The sequence below is a fragment of the Phacochoerus africanus genome, chromosome 12, assembly GCF_016906955.1.
Source record: "Phacochoerus africanus isolate WHEZ1 chromosome 12, ROS_Pafr_v1, whole genome shotgun sequence".
NCBI lineage: Eukaryota > Metazoa > Chordata > Mammalia > Artiodactyla > Suidae > Phacochoerus > Phacochoerus africanus.
This window is the reverse complement of record NC_062555.1, coordinates 44,156,044-44,180,263: the sequence shown is the minus strand read 5'-3', so window position 1 is coordinate 44,180,263 and position 24,220 is coordinate 44,156,044. Positions and strand designations below refer to the sequence as shown.

Below are 24,220 nucleotides of genomic sequence, written 5' to 3'. Positions count from 1 at the left end.
GTTCTAGCACCATTTGTTGAAAAAAATAAAACCTTTTTTTGGCTACTCTGTGGCATATGGAAAGTTCCTCAGCCAGGGATCAAACCCCACTCCACAGCAGCGACCCAAGCCACTGCAGTGGTAATGCAGGATCCTTAACCTTGTACACCACAAGAGGACTCCCACATGCAAAAATAAATAAGTGTAGACACAAACCTTATACTTCTCATAAATATTAACTCAAAATGGATAATAGGAGTTCCCACTGTGGCACAGTGGGTTACGAATCTGACTGCAGCGGCTTGGGTCACTGCAAAGTCACAGGTTTGATCCCTAGCCCCATGCAGTAGGTTAAAGGATCTGGCATTGCAGCAGCTGTGGTGTAGGTCGAAGCTGTGGCTCAGATTCAATTCCTGGCCCAGGAACTTCCATATGCCCACGGGTGTGGCCATTTAAAAAAATAAAAGGATCATAAACTTAAAATGCAAACCTTATAAGACTTCTAGAAAATAACATGCTTCTAGAGAATGTCTAAGCGACCTCGAGTTTAGCAATGAGTTTTTAGATAACATCAAAAGCACAATCCATGAATGAACAAAGATGATCAGTTGAATCCATCAAAGTTAAAAACTTCTGCTCTATGAAAATAAAAAGACAGGGCAGAGACTGAGAGAAAATATTTGCAAAAGACAAACCTACCAAAGAAGTTTTATCTAAAATACACAAATCGCTATTAAAATTTAACATCTTCAAAAAGGAATATACACTGATGGCAAATAGAAATATAAAAAGAACCCCAGCATCAGGCGTTATTACAGAATTGCAAATTATGAGATATCATTCCACTTCTGGAATGAACAAAATCCAAATCACTGACAACACCTACAGCTATGAGGATGGGGAGCAAGAGAACTTTCATTCATCGCTGGCGAGAATGCAAAATGATACACCCACTCTTGGGTGATAGATTGGGAGTTTTATAAAGCTGAACACAATCTCCACTATACAAGCCAGGTTAGTAATTGATCACAGTTATAAATTGATAACACTTTCCTTATTTGGGGTTGTATGTATTTTCAAGTATTACTTGTGTAATTTTGAATAGCTAGCTTACTCCCTCCCTCTCCCTCTCCTGGTCACAAAATTTACCCTTTTATGTAATACTGCTTCCATCTTGTAGTTTTTTTCTATTTCACAGTGGAATTCATAACAGTTGTACCTTCACTTCTCTTGGCAGCTGTGTTTTAAAAGGAACACTTCTTGAGGGGCCATAAACCCTCCCTAACCCTCCTCCACCACCTCCCCACCCCCACCTGCACGTCTTCTCCTGAATGTTAAAAAGAAATTCAAACATTCGGAAAAACAGAAATAGTAAAACAAGCATCATATACACCTATTACACGACTTAACAATTCTTAGCCTACTGCCATATTTGCTTCCTCAAACTGCTCTGCTTAATTTTTAAAAAGTAAATTCCACCGGAGTTCCCATTGTGACTCAGCAGGTTAAGAACCGGACTAGTATCCACGAGGATGTGGGTTCCATCCCTGGATTCGCTCAGTGTTGCCCTGACAGCTGCATAGGTGGCAGATGCCGCCCACCTCCCGCCTGGCTATGCATGGGTGGCTGATTAGACCCCTAGCCTGGGAACTTACATGTGCCACAGACGCGACCCTAAAAATGGAAGAAAAAAAAAAAGTAAATTATAAATACATGATTTCATAACTGCAAATATTTCAGTATGTAGCTTTAAAAAATAAGATCAATTTCCTATATCGTCCGAATATTATGGCACTATCCAAAGTAATGGTAATTTTCCCTAGTAATTCTTAAATCTAGTCCATATTCGTGTTTCCCAAATTGCTGTCTCTGGCTCTGTTATTTTTTTCCAACCAAGATCTGATGGAAAAACATACTTTGCAATATGTTATATCATAACTTTTAAGTCTGAACCCATTCCTGAGAAGAGTCGCCAGCGATCAGGTCCAACATCAAGACTTCTAGCTTTCTAACCTTACCTCCTACGGTCTCAAGGATTTATGGGAAATGTAGTCTTGAATATTACCCGCCCGCCGCTCAGCTCTCCGGGAAAGGGTCCTCGGAGCTCATTCTGCGCATGTGCACATCGAGCCCCTCCTACTCTCCTCCGCCTCCTGGGACTGAAAAAGAGATCTCGGCCATTTGGGGTCGGTGCTGGAGCCAAGGCTGCTATCCGTAGGTGAGAGCCCCGGGATCTGGCTCTACGCGGCGTGGGGTCCTGCTAGGTCAGGTAGCTAGTGTCCGGGGAACCGGAGCAGGAAATCCCGGGACCCTCCGGGCGGGTCTGTCCCTCTCCCAGACCCCTAGTCCGGGCAGGTCCTGCCCCGCCTGCTCCAGGGGCACAGGTAGGGCCGAAGCCTTGTCCAGAGGAGATGTATTTGGTGCCGGCCCGGTGCAAGGATCGCAAGCAACAGAAGAATGCACCTTTATAACGTTCACCATGAACGTGCAGTTTTTCTGAGAATTAAAAAAGGTGTCTTCTGCAAAACATTTTGTCAAGTGATTGTAATCATCACTGTGTAAGCTGCTTTTTTCCCTTTGGTATTTCGCTTAACCCTCATAGCAAGTCTGCTTGTCTTTATAAACATGCCATTTTTTTTTAAAGTGAAAGGGATTTCATGTGGGCGGAATGATATATCCCGGGACACAAGCTGGAGGGTGAGAAGTAGGATGCAAATACGAATAGATTTTACTTTCTATCTCTTGCTCTTCCTAATATCCTCCCTGCCCCAGACTCAGAATTGCAACCTTTGGAGATCATGGCAGCCTGTCCCCAAATTCCAGAGACATGATTGTAAAATGCATACTGACAGAATCTTGTCATGTGGGAAATACATACTGGGGTTTGTGGATTCTCTCCAGAGCTCCTGGACAGAGCTGTACTGAACCGGCCAGGCCGTCTCGATTTTCAAAACACAGTCTGATCATCTAATGCCGTGCTGGCCAATAGAAAGATAAAGCAAAATTAATTAAAAATTTTTTTAGTAGCCACAGTAAAAAGAAGAAAAGGTGAGGTTAATTTCACTAATGTATTTAATTAAGTACAGCCAAAATGTTATTTTGACCCGGGCCACTAATCTACACTTCAGGTGTAGAAGTTCAATGTAGCTAATGGCAACATACTGGTCAGTATATTTCTTGTGAATTCCCCAAACGTCAAATTTGGAGTGTTAGATGAAGGTTTCAAAGTGAATTTGTTTCTCTGGCCCCTCTGGAGCAAAGTAGCTCTTTTAAGGCAGCAAGAGGGAGTCCCAAGAACAACTGCTACTTTGAAGAACAGCTCTTCTGACACACACCTCATCACAGCTTCAGACCACAGGCAGAAAGTTCTAGAAAGGAACAGGTTGTGAGTTGCTCCACCAGAAGCAGTTCTTGATCCTAGTGTAGCATGAGTCAGACTTTGTGATGTTGTCACAGCTGGAAACCCATCACAGACTGTGACAGTGGACACTGTGGACCAACTTTGAGAAGGTGGTAACCAGAGATTGAGAGGGATGGGTGTCAGGTGGCACAGGAAAAGACACTTTACAGGATGGCTGGTAAGGACCTGATATCCAAGGAGGTTTAAGAAGGCAGAACTGATGAAATCCTGAGTAGCACCCAATTTTCTTCATTTCCCCCTCACTCTTTCCAGATTTTGAGCTGCTCTCACTCCATGAGCATAACCAGATACCATGTTTGACGATGGATATGGATGTAGAGGAGTTTTTTCTGTTTCTGAACATAGAGAATAATAAAATGACAGTAGAAGAAGGGTTTTCTATATTGGACCCTTGGAAGCCCCAAAATACTGGGTCTCAAATGAATGATTTTTTGTAGATTCACTGGGTTCTGTAGGGCAGAACCAAGCACAGTGATGTTTATTTCCACAGCTAAGTACTATAAACATGTTATCAAGATATCTTTTCTTAGAAAGTGTAATCTTTTTTTTTTTTTTTTTCTTCAGTCTTTTTAGGCCTGCACCTGAGGCATATGGAAGTTCCCAGGCTAGGGGGTGAATTGGAGCTGCAGCTGCCAGCCTATGAGATGGCCTGAGCAACACAGGATCTGAGCTGCATCTGTGACCTGCATCTGTGACCTACGCCACAGCTTTTGGCCAGGGCTGGGTCCTTAATCCACTGAACAAGACCAACTAGTATCCTCCTCATGGATACTAATTGGGTTCTTTACTGCTGAGCCACAACAGGAACTCCAGAAATTGCAGCCATTTTAAAACAAACAATTAAAAATACATTTCTTGCATAAAGCATCCCATCTTTATTTCAGCTCTAACTCAAGGCATAAACTCAAGAACTTGATTAACAATCCAGCCTGAGTTGTTTCCTGACAACATGACTTTTAATGAAGGTGGAGGATGTCACCTCCCGTATACCTGAGTTTGTTTAACCCATCCTCTGTTTTATTTTTGTTGTTGCTTTTTATTATGGTGATTTATTAGTAGAGGGGAACATAAATTGTTAATTCATTGATAAAAAGCAGTTTACCTGACTTTGAAAATTCAAGGTTAAGGTCAACATAATCATGTCAGAGATGCACATGTCAGGTGGTGCTGCCTTTGTGTGGTCCTTCCTGTTCCGTCTCAAGCATGTCCAAAGGAACGTTCTACAGGAAGCCTTTTCTCTAGCTGGTGTTCTGAGATTGTTAGGCAGATGTAAATAGGAGTTGTAAGACAGATCGGGTTTCTCATGACTCCATTTCTCTTTTCTCCTCCCCAGCTGAACCTTCACAGGTCTTTACATTTTTCCAGGAGCAGTAGAAAATGAACATAGCTCAGGTGAGTTGAGTTTTTAGTAACCTGTTTGTTTTGCAGTGTATTCTATAAGGGCTTAAGTGTCTGTGCATTAACATGGAAGAGTAGAAATAGATCAGATGCATTCAGAGAAGGTATAAAAATACCGTTAACCCTTGAACAACATGAGGTTGAATTTCACATGTCCAGTTGTACATGGATTTAAAAAAAAAAGTAAATACTGCATTGCTACACTCAAATACTAAGTACTCCTTTATCTGTAGTTGGTTGAATCTCAGAATGTGCAACTACAGATACAGAGAAAGCGTGTATTCAGAGGACTAAGTTAAATGAAGATTTTCAACTGTGTAGAGGGTGGGTACCCCTAACGCCTTAATTGTTCAAGGATCAAATGTACAGATGAATAGGGGAGCAAAAGTGGCATATGTATATTAGCAGACCCTCTGATACTACAAATTTAGCTAATTGGAGTTCCAAATTTATTTCTGAGGGTTTTTTGTTTGTTTGTTTGTTTTTGTTTTTTTGTCTTTTTGCCTTTTTCTAGGGCCGCTTCTGTGGCATATGGAGGTTCCCAGGCTAGGAGTCTAATTGGAGCTGTAGCCACCAGCCTGCGCCAGAGCCACAGCTACCTATACCACAGCTCTGAGCCTCATCTGCAACCTATACCACAGCTCAAGGCAACACCAGATCCTTAACCCACTGAATGAGGCCAGGGATCGAACGCACAACCTCACGGTTCCTAGTCAGATTCGTTTCCACTGAGCCACAGCGGGAACTCCTGTACCACATTTTCTTAATCCATTCGTATGTTGATGGACATTTAGGTTCCTTCTATGCCTTGGCTATTCTGAATAGTGCTGTGAATATCAGGATGCATGTATCTCTTTGAATTATAGTTTTGTCTGGTTATATGCCTAGGAGGGGTATTGCTGGATCATATGATAGTTCTGTGTTTAGTTTTCTGAAGAGCCTTCATACTGTTTTCCGTAGTGGTTGTACCAATTTACAGTCCCATCGACAGTGTAGGAGGACTCTCTTTTTTCCACATCCTCTAGCATGTTATTTGTAGACTTATTCATGTTGGCCATTCTGAGTGGTGTGAGGTGGTGCGTCATTATGGTTTTGACTTGCATTTCTCTCATAATTAGTGATTTGGAGCATTTTTTCATGTGCCTACTGGCCATCCATATGTCTTCTTTGGAGAAATGTTTTTTGAGATCTTCTCCCCATTTTTCAGTTAGGTTATTTGTTTTTTGTTGTTTGTCGGTTGCCTCATTTGCAACTGTTTTCTCCCATTCTGGGTTGTCTTTTCGTTGTTGTTGGTCTTTTTTTTTAAATTAAAAAAAAATTTTTTTATGGTTTCCCTTGCTGTGTGCAATAGCTTGGAAGTTTGATTAGGTCCCATTTATTTATTTATTGTTTTTATCTCTATTGCCTTGGGAGACTGACGTAAGAAAACATTTGTACAGCTTATGTCAGAGGATGTTTTGCCTATGTTCTCCTCAGGAGTTTTATGGTGTCCTGAGCCTATGTTTAAAGTCTTTAAGCCTTTCGAGTTTATTTTTGTGCATGGTTGGAGCGTGTGTTTTAGTTTCATTCATTATGCTTTTCAGTCTTGGCTCCTCGTCTTTTTGACAGTTTGATTGCTGTTGTCGCGATGCGGATCGCTTGCTCTGGGTTTATACTACCTGAGGTTTGTTGAGTTTCTTGGATGTGTAGATTAATGTTTTTCATGAGATTTGCAAATTTCTTGGCCAATATTGTTTCAAATATTCTTTCAGATGTTTTTTCTCCTATGTCTGGGACTCTCATTGTGCATATATTTGGGTTTTGTTTTGTTTTGTTTCTTGTCTTTTTGGGGCTACAACAGCTGCATATGGAGGTTCCCAGGCTAGGGGTTGAATCGGAGCTACAGTGCCTGCTTACACCACAGCCATAGCAACACAGGATCCAAGCCACATCTTCGACCTACACCATAGCTCACAGCAATGTCATATCCTTAACTCACTGAGCGAGGCCAGGAATAGAACCTGCATTCTCATGGATACTAGTCAGATTCATTTCCACTGAGCCATAACAGGAACTCCTATGCATATATTTGTAAACTTAATGTTATCCCATGTTTATTTTTTGTCTTTATTGTTTCTCATGTTGTGTAATTTCAGTGGGCATATTATCCAGCTCTTTCATACTTTCTTCCACCTGTTTAAATCTGTTGTTGAACCCCTCTAGTGAAAGTTTTGTTTTCAGTCTTTGTACTTTTCAACTCGAGCTATTTACTTCTTTTTTTAAAAATCATGTTCATCTCTTTATTGAGATTCTTTATATAGTGAAATATTGTTATACTTTCCTTTGGTCCTTAGAGATTTCTCCAGGTCCTTGGCTGTATTTCAAATAGCTGATTTAATGTCATTGCCTGGGAAGTCCAGCATCTACTTCCTCAGGAGCAGTTTCTATTGCTTACACACTTTTTCCTGCATAGATGTCTTACTTTCTTATTGTCTTGATAACTGGACATTTTAAATAGAATAATGTAGCAACTCAGGGAATCCTAATTTCTCCCCTCCATAGTAGTCATTGTTGAAATTTATTTGTTTAGTGACTTTTCTGAGTTAATTCTATAGAGCCTGTATTTCTTGTCATCTGTTCTTGGGAAGTCTTTACAGAAATTTCGTTAAATTCCTGGAACCAGGAAGTCTCCCAGTCTTTGCTAAGGGGCTTTGTGCATGTCAGGGCATTTTTTCAATGGTCAGATAGGCAATTTACAACTTTGCATTAGCCTTCACTTCCTTCTTACACCAAACCTCAAGGTCACTTAGAGAACCCAAGGTTTTACATCTTTCCAGAGCATGCTTAGAACCTGTGCATGTGTGTGGCCTTCTGATTCTCAGAAATATATGGGAGTCTTCAGAACCTTATGGTAACTCATTTCCCAGCTTTTCCTTTTAAGCTTTTTGGTTAGGCCATTGTTTGCCTCAGGTAGCCACAAAGTTAAACAAATGCCTTTAAATGTTTTTGACCAGTGCCACTGAGGCTGAGGCTTTTCACACTATGAGAGCTCTGAGTTAGCTCAAATAAAGACACCCTTGTGAGTAGAGTCTTTCAGGGAGCCTCCAAACATACCAAATGAGGAGTTCCTGTCATGGCTCAGTGGTTAACGAATCCGACTAGGAACCATGAGGTTGCGGGATCGATCCCTGTCCTTGCTCACTGGGTTAAGGATCCAGTGTTGCTGTGAGCTGTGGTGTAGGTTGCAGACGCGGCTTGGATCCTGCGTTGCTGTGGCTCTGGCCTAGGTCGGCAGCTGTAGCTCCAATTAGACCCCTAGCCTGGGAACCTCCATATGCTGTGGGAGCGGCTCTAGAAAAGGCAAAAGGACAAAAAAAACAAACAGACCAAGTGAGTTTTCTTGAAGTGAGGCTTTTTTTTTTTTTTAGGGCCGCACCCATGGCATATGGAAGTTCCTGGGTTAGGGGTCAACTCATAGCTGCTGCTTCTGGCCTACACCACAGCCACAGCAATGTGGGATCTCAGCTGCATCTGTGACCTGTACCACAGCTTGTGGCAATGCCAGATCTTTAACCCACTAAGTGAGGCCAGGGATTGAATCCGCATCCTCATGGATACTAGTCAGGTTCTTAACCCACTGTGCTACACTGGGAACTCCAAAGTGAGGCTTTGATAGTACTCCAGCCTAGTTCTGCTGCTTCAGTGATTGCTGATTTTAACTGTAATTGCAGATTGTTGGTTCTTAAACTGTTGCACAGAGAGGAATAGAAACAGGCCAAGTTAAAAGGACACAATGTCACTTTTCTTAGTGTGCTTCAGTCTTTTTTTTTTCTTCTTGTATAAATGTTCCATAGATTGCCTTTAGTTACTTCTACAATTTTTGCTATTTTTTTCATTGCTTATTATGGAGGAGAAAATATTCTTGGATCGCTACCTCATCATTTTCACTCACGTCACTTTTTATCTTACTTTTTTTTTTTAAATTCAGTTGCTTTTTATTAAGCCAGATATTAAAGAAGTTGGCAAAAATGAAAACAGTGACACTTTTCTCATTAATTTTTTTGAGAAATATAGTTGTCTTTCTTTTTTTTTTATTTTTTCTTTTGGATTAAAGTAAATTTTATGAGAAGTGTTGCTTTTCTTTTATTCATTTATTTTAGTTACCAGTTCCTACCATTGAGCTTCACACAGAGGAGGTATTTACTCAGTTAAGACTAAAGACATGAATGAATAAATAGTTGAATAAATAACACTGGGGAAAGGTGATTTCTGTCCTCTTATCTCTTAATCCAGTTCCATTTCTTTCTATTTTTTTTTTTTTTTTTCCACTTTCTGCTGCATCCATTGTCATATGGAAGTTCCTGGGCCAGGGATTGAATCCAAGCCTCAGATGTAACCTATGGCACAGCTGTGGCAACAGCAGATCCTTAACCCACTGGGCCACAGCGGGAACTCCCATTTCTTTCTAATTTTAGTGTGTTGAGAATACCCATTTTTCTGTGTACATTACAGTATTGTTATCTATAAGCACAACACTGTACAGCATGTTTCTAGAACTTAATGATTTCGTATAACTGAAACTTTATACCCATTGAAATAGCAGCTCTGCAATTGTCCCTCCTCCTACCCTCTTTTGCTGTGAAAACTTTCTCTTTTCTCAGTTTCTAAGACTCTACCTTCATGATTTTTTGTTATTACTCTTCAGAAAACTTCGTTGGCTTTTTGGCCTCTACTTTTTTCTGCCAGCCTCCTTAATATTCATGATTCCTCCGGTGCTATTTTTTTCTACTTTTCGTTCCTCAATCTGTGTGTGCTCAAGTGGTGGACTGATCACCTCTGGTAACTTCAGTTACCTTATAAATTGCTAGTAAATCCTTAAAGCTTGTCTTCACCCTAGACCTCCCTTCTGTGTTCTGAAACCATGTGTATCCTCATTAAAGGAACAGTTCAGGTTTTATGATCCACAGACCCTTTAGTAGCCGCCTGAACAGATCTGTCTCATTAAACTTCTAACACACTGTTTTCCCTGTTTCCCAAATGTCATTGTTCGGTAGCAGCATTCGAGAAGCTGCTTATACTGCTAGATGGGTAGCTGCACAAGAAAGTAGTATCAGATTGGTTGCTGCTTCTGCTCTCTGGTTATATTCCTACACCTGTCACTTCAGTGTTGGTTAGTGTTCTTTCATACCTGCCCTTGGTAAGTTGTCCTTTGCACTCCATGTGTTCTATACCTTAAGTTCAAATCTGTACAATATCTTCACAGTTTATGTGTAATCTCTGACGCGTCTCCCATTATTTATGGTGAGGGTGTCCAAGGAGGGCTTGAACAGTCTAGAATTTTCTAGAATACCCAGGATAATCCCATGGGATATTGAAAAAGCATTGTAAGAAGTCTCTTTATATTGAAATTTTTAAAATAAAAACCTAAATACATAAAATATATAAATATCTAAAACCTAAATATGTAAAATATATAATACATAAAAACCTAAATAGATAAAAATGAATTATAGTCAGTTAAAAATCTTTTTAATTGGATAGAGTTAAAGGCAAATTAAGTGAAAAATAGGCATCCTTGGGAGTTCCTGTTGTGGCTCAGCAGTAACAAACCCGACTAGTATCCTTGAGGACACGATTTCAATCCCTGGCCTCACTCAGTGGGTTAAGGATCTGGCTTTGCCATGGGCTGTGGTGTAGGTCCCAGACACAGCTCGGATCTGGCATTGCTGTGCCTGTGTCTTTGTGTCTTAGGCCAGTGGCTGTAGCTCTGATTCAACCCCCAGCTTGGGAACTTCCTGAGGCTGCAAGTGCGGCCCTAAAGAGACCAAAAAAAAAAAAAAAAAAAGGCATCTTTATTATGATTTGATTTAAAGCCGAAAAAGTCAACAGGAAAAGCAGTAGTCCTTAAAGGCATTTTCTTTGTTACCCAGTTCTGAACAGAATTTATTGTTACAGGGATCACTGTCATTTGAAGATGTGACTGTGGAGTTCACCCAGGATGAGTGGCGGTTTGTAGGCCCTGCTCAGAGAAGCCTGTACAGAGCTGTGATGCTGGAGAACTACAGCCACCTCGTCTCCTTGGGTGAGCAGACCTCGCCACGTGGCTCCTTCTGGAATATTTCCTTTTGTAAACAATTTTCAAAACACATAGACCCCCCCCTGCCCTGCCACAAAAAAGGAGTTCTCTTGTAGTGCAGTTGGTTAAGGATCCCGTGTTTTGTCACTGCTGTGGTCCAGGTGTGATCCCTGGTCCAGGAATTTCCACATGCTTTAGGCATGGGCCCCCAAACCCCAAACGAACCAAAAAACCCCACATGGACCCTTTATAGAGATTGATGTTATTCAGGCTTTTGATTAAGAAGTCTAAGGTAGCTGAAACCCTTAGAGAAATAAACAATGTGTCATTACTTTCCATGGAAAACTTGAAATGAGTGCATTCATTTTGCTCCACCTTCAGAAACTAAAAAGCCTGCATCTGGTGTATGTATAGCTTCAGTTGGTACTTTTGCAGGGTGTTGCATTACCAAACCCCAGGTGATCTTCAAGCTGGAGCAAGGTGAAGAGCCCTGGTCCTCTGAGGAAGAATTCCTAAACCAGAGCATCCCAGGTGAGTGAGCACTGAGCCAAGAAAATACCTGGAGTAGTTAGACCCTAGAAGGGAACACTTCTGAAAGTTTTTTTTTTTTCCTTTTAAATAGCTCTTTGAGGTAATTCATATGTCATACAATTCACCCATTTAAAGTGTACAGTTCACTTGGAGTTCCCTTGTGGCACAGCGGGTTAAGGATCCAGTGTTGTCACACTGCAGTGGCTTGGGTTGCTGCTGTGGCACAGGCTCCATCCCTGGCCCGGGAACTTCCTCATGCTGCAGGTGCAGCCAGAGAAAAAAATTGTACAATTTACTGGTTTTTAATAGATTCCTAGATGTATGTAAATATCACCAGTCAGTTTTCTTCACCTCAAAAGGAAACCCCATAACCTTCAGCTGTCACCTGCCTATCCCCTGTCTCCTTCCGTGCTAGCAGCTACTAATCTACTTTCTGTCTCTATAGATTTTTTAATTCTGTACCGTTCACATAAAAGGAATCACACATTATATGGTCTTTTTGTGATCAGTTTTTTTTTTTTTCACTTAGCCTTGCAAGGTTCATATTGTATCATGTATCAGTACTTCACTCTTTTTCATCACTAAATAATATTTCATAGTCTGGATATACCACACTTGTTTGTCCATTCAGCAGGCAGTGGACATGGCGATTCCATCCTTTACCTATTGAGCAATGCTGATACAAATGTTCATTAACAGATGTTTGCATGGACGTATACTTTTCTTTCTCTTGAGTTTATACCTAGGAGTAGAATTGCTGGGTTATATGGTAACTCTGTCTGAAGGACTGCCAGACTTTTCCCAAGTGGCTGTGCTGTTTTGCATTCCTCATTGACAGCATGTGAGGGTTCTGATTTCTCCACATCTTCACTAACACTTACTATCTAACTTTCTGGCTTTTTAATTCTAGCCATCCTAGTGGATATGAAGTGGTATATCATTAAGGTTTTGATTTACAATTCTGGACTAGTCCGCTGGGCTGGCCTAACAAAATACCAGCTTAAACAACAGAAATAGGGAGTTCCCATCGTGGCTCAGTGGTTAATGAATCCATCTGGGAACCATGAGATTTTGGGTTCGATCCCTGGCCTCGCTTAGTGGATTAAGGATCCGGCATTGCCATGAGCTGTGGTGTAGGTTGCAGATGCAGCTCAGATCCTGTGTTGCTGTGGCTCTGGTGTAGGCTGGTGGCCACAGCTCTGATTCGACCCTTAGCCTGGGAACTTCTATAATGCTGTGGGTGCAGCCCTAAACACACACACACACACACACACACACACCCAAAGGAAAAAAAAAAAAGAAGAAGTGATCTGTATGCCAACTGTAAATGAAACTCAAGAACTCAAGAGCTTGATCAGGGAAAAGAAGAGAACACTCAGAGTATAACTGGTTGGGGCAAAAAAAAAAAAAAAAACCCCAAAAAACAGAAGTATATTTTTCACAGTTCTGGAGACTGGAAAGAGAAGATCAGGGTGCCACCAGGGTTGCAGATGACCTCCTTCTCACTGTGTCTTTGCGTGGGTTTTCCGCTGTGCCTTCATGGAGACAGAGAGACCTCATGTTTCTTCCTCTTCTTCTTCTTTCTTTTTTTTTTCTGTCTTTTTAGGGCCGCACCCACGGCATATGGAGGTTCCCAGGTTAGGGGGCAGATCAGAGCTGTACCAGCTGGCCTACACCACAGCTACAGCAACGCAGGATCTGAGCCACGTCTGCAACCTACACCACAGCTCACAGCAGTGCCAGATCCTTCACCCACTGAGCAAGGCCAGGGATTGAACCTGTGTCCTCATGGATGCTAGTCAGATTCATTTCTGCTGAGCTACAACGGGAACTCCCATTTCGTCCTCTTCTTATAAGGACAGCAGTCCTATAAAATGAGGACCCCACCCTTATGAACTCATTTAACCTTAATTACCTCCCTAGAATCCTTGTCTCCAAATATAGTTACATTGGGCATTAGGGCCGCAACATACTGAATAAATTGTCCATAACAATTTCCCTGATCACTAATGCTGTCAAGTGTCTTTGTTTTCATGTGCTTATTGACCTTTGTCTAAACTCATAAACAATCTGAGGAATTTTAAAAGTTATAATTTCAAAATAATTCCCCAGGTTAAAAAATGAAATTACTTTGTGTGTTTATTGAAATTTTGTTTTATGAAGCCATTTAATGGACAGCATAACATAAAGACTGACATAATTTAGATCAGGAATATCTCCCAGTCACTAAATGTTAGTGATTGATTCATACCGATTGGCTAAAAATGATATCCCTCAATAAGTATCTTACAAAGATTGTAATAAAGGAATGGTAAAGTTATTAAGTCAATAAAAATAAATAATTTAGAAACAATACGTGCTGGAAAGGGTGTGGAGAAAAAGGAACCCTACTACGCTGTTGGTGGGATTGTAAACTGGTGCAACCACTGTGGAAAGCAGTATGGAGATTCCTCAGAAAACTAAACATAGAACTACCATTTGATCCAGCAATCCCACTCCTGGGCATCTATCCAGAGAAAACCATGACTTGCAAAGACACATGTACTCCGATGTTCATTGCAGCACTATTTACAATAGCCAAGACATGGAAACGACCTAAATGTCCATCGACAGAGGAGTGGATCCAGAAGATGTGGTACATATACACAATGGAATATTACTCAGCCATTAAAAAGAACGAAATACTGGCATTTTAGCAACGTGGATGGACCTAGAAACTACCGTGCTAAGTGAAGTCAGCCATACAATGAGACACCATCATCCAGTGCTTTCACTGACATGTGGAATCTGAAAAAAGGACAGACTGAACTTCTTTGCGGAACAGATGCTGCCTCACAGACTTTGAAAAACTTATGGTCTCTGGAGGAGACAGTTTGGGGGGTGGGGGATGTGCTTGGGCTGTGGGATAGAAATCCTATGAAATCAGATTGTTATGATCATTATACAACTACAGATGTGATAAATTCATTTGAGTAATAAAAAAATAAAAATAAATAATTTAGGATATCATATTCTATTATCATTCAAGTTTGAATTTAGGCAATAAAAGCATTAACTCAAAAGAAGGTCATCTAGCTCAAGAGCACAGGTTAAAGAAAACCTTTAAGCCTTTCAATGATTGCACCAAACAGTATGATATAAGTGATCATAAATCACAAAATAATGGAGTTCTAAGAACTTAAAATTCACTAGGAGTAGGAGATTATATCACATCTGATTGAATAATAGATACTGTGGACATTAAATAAGTCTCCCTATAGAGGATTAAATGATGATTGTGTTAAAGTGAAACATACTTGCTCTTCCAAATATCAAGGCTTTATGGAAAGCCCAGAGTAGTTAAGTAGTAAGTAGTGTGGAGCTGGGAGTGGAATAGTTTAACAAATTAGTGAAACAGAAAAGGAGGCCTAAGAACAAATATGCTTTGTAGACGGTTGGTCTTTGACAGGTGGTACTATCCCCAAAGAACAGTGGAGAAAAAAATCCTGAGGCAATCTTATGCATCAAAATAAGAAAATTGCATTCAGGTGGCTTTAAAACCTGATTATTAAACCAAAACTAGAAATATTCTATATGATGATACAGAAAATATGTTTATGACTCTGCTTAACAAAAAGAATTAACAAGATATAAAAACCATTAACCAGGGGAAAGATGGAGTAAATATATTCTTTTCTACTACATCCACTAAGTACAGTTAAATACTACTTATATATTTTGTACATATAAATAAAACAAACATAAGATGCTGAAAGTTGGAAAAAAGAATGATGATAACATCTTAACAGTAAAGTCTTCCAATGTGTAAACAATATATACCTCTCCATTTATTTAGGATTTCTTTTATGAGTGTTTTGCAGCATACTGATATGCTTTTTTTGTTTGTTTGTTTTTTGTCTTTTTGCCTTTTCTAGGGCGGCATATGGAGGTTCCCAGACTAGGGGTCGAATCAGAGCTGTAGCCACCAGCCAACACTACAGCCACAACAACTCGGGATCCAAGCCTCATCTGCCACCTACAACCCCAGCCACAGCAACTTGGGATCCTTAACCTTCTGAGCAAAGCCAGGGGTCGAACCCGAAACCTCATGGTTCCTAGTTGGATTCATTAACCACTGAGCCACAATGGGAATTCCTTTTTTTTTAAGTGCTAAGGTAACTCATATTATTTATCTGATTTCAAATTTCAGTTGTTTGCATATGATTGGATTTTGTGTCTTGGCTTTGTATTTTGGCCTTGCAAAACTTATTAGTTCAAGGAGCTCTTTTGAAGATCTTTATGTGACTGTCTGTGTAGACTAACTGTGTATCTTCATTTTTATTCTTGCCATATTGCACTGCTTCAATAAATGTGTTGAGAATAAACCCCCTTGTCTTTTCCCCAATATTAGAGTTAAAGCATTCTCTCTCACTCTTAAGTATAATATTAGCTGTAGGCTTTTTTGAATTCCCTTTGAGTTTTGTGAAAATTTTTTGCCTTAATTCATATGATTTTGTGGTTTTAATTCCACAAATGATTAGTATAGTGAATTATATTTATTGATTTTGTTGTTGTTATTATTGCACCTGTGGCACGTGGAAATTCCCAGGCCAGGGACTGAACCCATGTCACAGCAGTGACCACACTGGATTCTTAACCTGCTGAGACACCAGGGAACTCCTATTGAATTTTTAAGTATCCCAACAGTTTGCATTCTTGGGATGAATCCCATTTGATCCTGATTTATTATTTTTATATATTGCTGTGTTCTTCTGGCTACTTTTTTCTTCAGGATTTTTTCACTTATGAAGTATATTGGTCACTAGGTTTCTTTCTTCTTCGTCGTAGTCATCGTCGTCGTCGTCGTCGTCTTCGTCGTCGTCTTTGTCTACCTGTGGCATGTGGAAGTTCACAGGCCAGGGATCGAACCTGCACCACAGCAAGCAACTAGAGCCACAGTAATAACCACACTGGATCCTTAGCCTGATGTGCCACCAGGAAACTTCTAAGTCTCTATTCTTGAATTGTTTTTGTTAGGTTTTGCTTGAGGATAATATAGACCTCATAAAATGTTTAGGAAACATACCCTCATCTTATATTTTCTAGGAGAAATTACATAAAATTGGTATTATTTCTTACTTAAATATTGGTGGAACTCATTAGTTAAAACGGTCTTAACCTGGAGGTGTTTTGGGGAACTACATTTTTTTTTTTTAACCACATTTTCAGTTTCTTAAATAAATACTGATCTATTTGGATTGTTTCATTTTTCTCCAGGGAGTTTGGTTGCTTTGTTTTCTTTTTCTTTTCTTTTTTCTTTTAATTGGCTATACCTGTGGCATGTGGAAGTTCCTGGGCCAGGGATTGAATCCTGCCACAGCAGTGACAATGCTTTATCCTTAACCTGCTGTGCCACCAGGGATTGTCCTGTTTTATTTAATTTTTCAAGACATTTGTCTCTTTCATATAAATTGTGAAATTTATGGGCCTGGAGTTTCTCTTAATATTCTTTTATTATATCTTTATTGTCTTTTGTGTCAATAGTTATAGTCCCTTTTGCATTTCTTTCTGATTATTGATAATGCGTGTCTTTTTCCTCTGTTGGTTTTTATCATTTAAAAAGTTGTGGTCAGCGTTCCCATGGTGACAAAGTGGTAACAAACCCAAAAAGTATCCAGGAGAACATGGGTTTAATCCTTGGCTCCACTCAGTGGGTTAAGGATCCTACATTGCTGTGAGCTATGGTGTAGGTCGCAGATGTGGCTCGGATCTGGCATTGTTGTGCCTGTAGTGTAGGCTGGCAGCTACATCTCCAATTCCACCCCTAGCCTGGGAACCTCCATGTGCCACTGGTGGGGCACTAAAAAAGATCGAAAAAAAAAAAAGTGTGGTCAAAGACATAAGCTTTGGTTTGATTGATTTTTCTCTGTTGTTTTCAATTTATCTTCTCTAATTTTTACTGTTTTTTCTTTTGCTTTCTTTATTCAACCTCTTTTTGTCTAGTTTTTTAAACTAAAAACTTAGGTAACTGATTGGAGTCTTGCTTTTCTAATATAAAAATTTTAAGCTATAAATTTATTTCTCTTCATTGCTTTAACTGCATCCCACAGTTTCTATATGGTTTTGTTTTCATTTATGTAAAATATTTAAATTTTCTATGAGGTTCCTCTGACCCATGAGTTAATTAGAAGTGTATTAATTTACAAATATTTTGTATTTCTCCAGATAACTTTGTTACTGGTTTCTAGTATGATGATTTCTCTGTGGCTTGAAATCGTACTTTATTTGACTTCTATTCTTTTGTATTTGTGAATATGTGTCTTACAGCCCTGCATGTGGTCTGTCTTCATGAATGCTTCATGTGCATTGAGAATAATGCGAATTTAGCTGTTTTGTTTTTTTTTTTTTTAAATAGACTGTGTTCTTGGGTTTGAGGGTGTGGTTTTTACAAATGCTCCTTTATCTTTTCTAACTCTAATATTGGGCCTACTATGTTTTCCTGCCTCCTTTCTTATTTATATACTTCTTATTTTCTTCTTTTCTTCCTCTACTTGCTATGGGTTGCTACCTATGCCCTAAAACAGATTTGGTACTCTTGCTCTTGTAGATTCCATAGAGTAGGTAGGCAGAATTTTACTGGCAGCTGTTGTTATCGTCTCATGTAGTGTTCCATTAATTGAACTTTCTTCAGATTCTTCATAATTTTTCCTATGACCTGTTGGTTTGGCTCACAGAGGAAAATTTTGAAAGAGTGTCAATCCTTTCTATCTGTGGCAGAGCCATAGAGAAAAGGGTTCCTTTTTCTTTTTGGCTTGAGTAGGATGAGTATTGTCAAAAAGGTTTTTTTGGAGAGTTCTCTTATGGTTCAGTGGGCTAAGGATCCACTGTTGTCACTGAAGCAGCTTGGGTCACCACTGTGACACCGGTTTGATCCCTAGCCTGGTAACTTCCATGTGCCACAGGCATGGCTGAATGAATGAATGAATAAATAAATAAATAATAATAAATAAATAAATAAGATTATTTTAAACAAAAGTTTTTTGTTCCATTGGATCGTCTCTTTTTCTCAAACCTTTGGCTAGAAGGCACAGACTTCTTGGAGCTCTTATTGTCTCCACCTATTGTTGGCTTTGTTTTTCAAGCTTTTTCAGCACTATAGTACTGCTTAGAAGATATATAGGATACAGAAGGAAAAGCCTTGAAATTCTTTGCCATCTCATTCCTTATGTCCTAAAGTCCACCTTCCTTCCATTTTTTAGCATCTTCATTTGTTTGCCTTTTTTTTTTTTTTTTTGTCCCGGAATTTTTAATTGTAAGAGGATGGGAAAATGAGGTTGCTCCATCTTGGCCAGCACTGGAAATAATACCTGTTTGTTTGTTTGTTTGTTTTTAACAGCATGGAGTAGGAGTAAGAGAGAGTCTCTCTTCCTGTCTGTGTGTGTGAATTATGAATTTTTGGAAACATGTCCAGAAACAATAGAATATAATACATAACAAAACATATGAGGTTAAGCCTCTCTCCATAGGAAATGTAGGATTCACAGGTTGTTTTCAATTTTTCTCATTTTAGGATATTACAAAGTTGATGACCATATTGAGGAGAACCAGGAAAAACAAGAGAAACATTCGTGGCAAGTAATATTCATTGATAACAAAATATTGAGTAAAGAAGAGCAGAAAGTTCTAAAGAAACCATTTAATCTTGATGTAACTCCAGATTTTTCAGGAAAAAGGCCCTGTAAATGTGACTCTTGTAGAATGAATTTGCCATTTGTTTCTGAATTAATTATTAGTGATGGGAACTATTCAAGAAAGAAGACTGATTACGTAAATGTATGTGAAAAGTTGCAGCTGGATATTCAGCATGAGAAAACTCATACTGGAGAGCAGTCTTACAAATGTAATACAAATTTGAAAGCTCTCAGTTATGCAGAAGATCATCATCAATTTCAAACTCTAGAGCAGTCTTTTGAATGTCATGAATTTGGAAAACTTTTACTTGATAAGGCTATCTGTGTTACAGCTAAGAGTTTGCTAACAGAAGAAGAATCCTGGAAGTATAATGAATTTAGGGAAAACTGTGATAAAGCAACTCCTTTTAACTGCATAAGAACTGGCCCAAGGGAGAAATGCTTTGATCTTAATGAATGTGGTAAATCCTGTGACAAAACCACTGTTGTGGAATACAGTGAAGTTCCCATGGCTCTGACACACTGTGAATGTAATGAAAGTGAGAATAACTTAAGTAGGAATTCACCTCTCACTCAGCCTCACAGAACTGCTATGGGACAAGGGGCTTTTGAAAGCAGTATGTGTGAAGAAAGCTTGAGCCAGAGCTCGGCCCATATGGTACATCAGAAGACACAAACTGGAGATAAATTCTGTATTTATAATGGATTTACAAATGCCTTCTGCCAGAAAGTAGACCGCACAATACATCAGAGATCTCACACAGAAGAGAAGTTCTACCATTGTGATAAAGATGGGAAATCCTCCCATCAAAACTCAGCCCTCAGTGTACATGAGCAGTGTAACACAGGAGAGAAATCATCTGAACTTAATGAATGCAGGAAATCCTTTTACCAGGAAGCACACCTCATTCATCATAAGGGGACCCACCCAGAGGAAAAACTTCATGAATGTGAAGAATATGGGAAATCCTTTTGTTCAGATTCACATTCTCTTCATTCTCCTGGAACTCATACAGGGCTCAGTCTCTATGATTGTAATGACTGTGGGCAAACTTTTGCTGATAATTCAACCATCAGAAGACATCAGAGAATTTATATGGGGGAGAAACCCTATGAGTATAATGACTGTGAGAAAACCTTTGCCCATAATTCAACCTTCAGAGCACATCAGGAAATTCATACTGGAGTGAAACTCTATGAATGTAATGAATGTGGGAAAACTTTTTCCCAGAAGACACACCTCAGTACACATGAGAGGACTCACACAGGAGAGAAACCCTATGAATGTAATGACTGTGAGAAAACTTTTGCCCATAATTCGGCCCTCAGAGTACATCAGAGAATCCACACAGGGGAGAAACCCTATAAGTGTAACAAGTGTGAGAAAGCTTTTGCCCACAGTTCAGCCCTCAGAGCACATCAGAGAATTCACACAGGTGAGAAACCCTATGAGTGTAATGACTGTGAGAAAACTTTTGCCCATAATTCTACCCTCAGAGCACATCAGAAAATTCACACTGGGGTGAAACTCTACAGATGTAATGAATGTGGAAAGACTTTTTCCCAGAAGACACACCTCAGTACACATCAGAGGATTCACACAGGTGAGAAACCCTATGAATGTAGTGAATGTGGGAAAACCTTCTCCCAGAAATCATACCTCAGTGGACATGAGAGAATTCACAAAGGGGAAAAACCTTATGAATGTAATGAATGTGGAAAAACTTTTGTCTACAAAGCAGCCCTCATTGTCCATAAAAGAATTCACACAGGAGAAAAACCCTATGAATGTAGTGAATGTAGGAAAACTTTCTCCCAGAGGACACACCTCTGTGCACATCAGAGAACTCACACAGGGGAGAAACCTTATGCATGTAATGAATGTGAGAAAAGTTTTGCCGATAATTCAGCCCTCAGGGCACACCAGAGAATTCACAAAGGGGAGAAACCCTATGAATGTAATGAATGTGGGAAAACTTTCTCCAAGACATCGCACCTCCAAGCACATCTGAGGACTCGCAAAGGGGAGAAACCCTTCGAATGTAAGGAATGTGGGAAAGCCTTCTCCCAGAAGTCCTATGTGAGCGTGCATCAGAGAATTCACACAGGGGAGAAACCCTATGCATGTAACATATGTGGGAAACCTTTTGCCCATAATTCAACCCTCAGAGTACATCAGAGAATTCACACAGGTGTAAAATCCTACAAATGTAACGAATGTGGGAAAACTTTCTCTCAGAAGTCACACCTTAGTGCGCACCAGAGAATTCACACAGGAGAGAAACCCTATGAGTGTAATGAATGTGGGAAAGCTTTTGCCCAGAATTCAACTCTTGGAGTACACCTGAGGATTCACACCGGGGAGAGACCCTATGCATGTTACGAATGCGGAAAAACCTTCATCCGTAAGGCAGCTCTTAGAATACATCACACCAGGATGCACACCAGAGAGAAAACCCTTGCATGTAATAAATTTGGAAAATTCTAAAGGAAGTTACACTTTTTAGATAACACAGAACAGAGAAACTCATGTCACATGGAGGCAGGTGCATTTTCCACTAGGCACATAGCTTGTCTTAGTTTCCCAGTCTTTCTTTCATCTGAGTGGGGCCTGGTCCCAGAGTATGATGCTATTACATTTAAGTCTGGCCTTCGTAAGTCAGTTTACATTCTTCCTGTCCGGTGTTATACTGGAATGGAGAGATTTTCATTGCAGACTTGGGTGCTATGTACTTAATATGGTAGAGAACAAGGTAAAAGCAGCCAGAGTCAATAACTGGGTGAAACAATTCTCCACTAACAGATCCTTGCCAGTTTTTGTTTTGTTTTATTTTGTTTTTAAGTGAGAATTAAGCGTTTACTCTGTTGAGCTCTTACAGATTTCAGTCTATTGGTTAAATGCACATAGCTTAGCCGGTTGTCTGATAGAGTTGGATTAAACCCTATGAATAAATGTCGGATCTACAAGAATTTAACCAGTCATGGTATATCAAGGACTCTACTTGGGGAAGGAAACTTCTGTCAATATCCTGAATGATCAGAAGCCTTTGGTAAAATCAGAAATCTCAGGGAAAAACACAGAAGCCTTTTCAGCAGAGTTGGCTTCATTTAACATCAAATAATTAAGATTAGATTAAAATCTTATATTTTGATAAATGACATTTTAAAGCAAATACCGAGTTTGCTTCAGATAAATTTCTTTGTTCCTTCCTGAGGAAACAGATGAGTTTCAGAATTGAAGATAAAAATTCTCAACTAGAACCGATGTACCAAAACTGTGTCTTACATGTAATACCAACTTTTATAGAAAAATATGTAAGAATATATTTATCTGTACACAAACTCCCTGTGGAGTGTGAAGTGTTTGGGGTTTTTTTGGTTTTTGTCTTTTTTTGTTTGTTTGTTTTTGTTTTTTGTCTTTTTAGGGCCACACCAGTGGCATATTGAGGTTCCCAGGCTAGAGGTCTAATTGGAGCTATAGCTGCCGGCCTAAACCACAGCTCACAGCAACGCCGGATCGCTAACCCACCGAGCAAGGCCAGGGATTGAACCTGAGTCCTCGTGGATATTAGTTGGGTTCATTAACTGCTGAGCTAAAACAGGAACTCCTGCAACACTAACTTTTATAGAAAAATACATAATATGTTTATCTGTACACAAACTTCCTGTGGAATGTGACATCTTTAAGATCGAGGAATAACTTGAATTCTGTGGACAACACCAATAAATGTGTATCTGTATGAGTCTGTGTAACAGAGGATTTGTTATTGCTAATGAGTTCTAGTAGAAGGTAGTAGCCATGCCTGCTCTGGGCCCATCACTTTCCCTTCTTTTTTTAATTTTACCACCTGGTGGCATATGGAGTTCCCAGGTCAGGGATCAGATCTGAGCCACAGTTGTGACCTTTACTGCAGCTGTGGCAACTCGGGATCCTTTAACCCCCTGTGCCGGGCCAGGATTGAACCTGTGTCCTGACACTGCAGAGACACCCCCAACCTGCTGTGCCACAGTGGGAACTCCCGCTTTCCTTTTCCTGGGTGATAGTTTATGTCCTTCTTTTGGGCCTCTTTAATTTTTTCTAGTTCCTGCCTGAGTCAGAGCTCATTTTTCACACTCAGTGTCAGGACCCAAAGTAGCAGGTATGTTACTGCCGCTGTAGCATGTCTGCTTTCTGACCTTAGTTTCTTTTCCCTGATGCTTTGGGTAGAATCTCCAGCAATCTTTGGGCATTTGGGGGGCATCCCTGGACTCATGCACTGGTCTGAAACTTTCCAAAAACTTGGCTAGGTCTCCGCATGTGGAAAAATCTTGGGCTTTCCTCTGCTGACAGTGGGCTTTCCCTTGACACCATCCCTTCCCCTGTGCCTGTTTTGTTTTGGGTTCCCAGCAGGCTTGCCATTTGTTGGGAGGCAGATATATTGAAAAATATCTATCCTCTGCACTGAGAAGGAAGTTTGAGACCCAGAAAATGAAGCCAACGTCTCCATAAAGTACAATTATGAACTTTATTGTGGGTAACTTGGATGAGGGCAGATGGGTTGTCCAGAGGCTGCACCATGGTTTGCAGCTGCACTATGCACTGCTGAGAAGGGTGTGGGGGACTTAAAAATAGAATCTGGCCACCAGAAGAAAAATCTGTCCACACAAACTGGAGCCACGGTTATTTCCTCTCCCTGGGGAGGAGGGGAGTAACCATTAACCATCTGCATCAGCAAAAGGCATTCTTCCAGTTTTCATATCAGATGGAGGCAAGGGTAAAAGTTGATAGGAAACTTACCTGGCTTGAGCACAGTCCTTGTGTGTTAGGCTAAAGCTCCATCATACAGATAGGGGAGGGGGTAGGACTGTGAGCCTAAGTTGGAATTGACAAAATGAAGTCAGTGTTGTTCAGCCACACACATTAGACATGTGGAAGAAAATCTATAGGAACTCTTTTTTTTTTGTCTTTTTGTCATTTCTTGGGCCACTCCCCCAGCATATGGAGGTTCCCAGGCTAGGGGTCCAATTGGAGCTGTAGTCACCGGTCTATGCCAGAGCCACAGCAATTCCAGATCCGAGCAGCGTCTGTGACCTACACCACAGCTCATGGCAATGCCAGATCCTTAACCCACTGAGCAAGGCCAGGGATTGAACCTGTAACCTCATGCATGGTTCCTAGTCGGATTC

The 24,220-nt window shown here is 40.2% G+C and overlaps 1 protein-coding gene across 1 annotated transcript; it reads left to right on the top strand.

Annotated features, from left to right (window-relative positions):
* The first annotated feature begins 1,924 nt into the window (after positions 1-1,924).
* Positions 1,925-22,461, top strand: ZNF658 (zinc finger protein 658). Its single transcript, XM_047755209.1, has 5 exons — positions 1,925-2,197; positions 4,734-4,792; positions 10,733-10,859; positions 11,289-11,384; positions 18,934-22,461. The coding sequence occupies exons 2-5, from the start codon at positions 4,778-4,780 to the stop codon at positions 21,540-21,542; spliced, it is 2,847 nt and encodes a 948-aa protein (XP_047611165.1). The 5' UTR covers positions 1,925-2,197; positions 4,734-4,777; the 3' UTR covers positions 21,543-22,461.
* Positions 22,462-24,220: the final 1,759 nt, after the last annotated feature.

Bases quoted from the DNA above. Each gene is read 5' to 3' on its own strand.
- ZNF658 (XM_047755209.1), top strand. The intron at 10,860-11,288 runs GTGAGCAGACCT...GTACTTTTGCAG, and splicing joins CAGCCACCTCGTCTCCTTGG to GGTGTTGCATTACCAAACCC. The intron at 11,385-18,933 runs GTGAGTGAGCAC...TTCTCATTTTAG, and splicing joins CCTAAACCAGAGCATCCCAG to GATATTACAAAGTTGATGAC.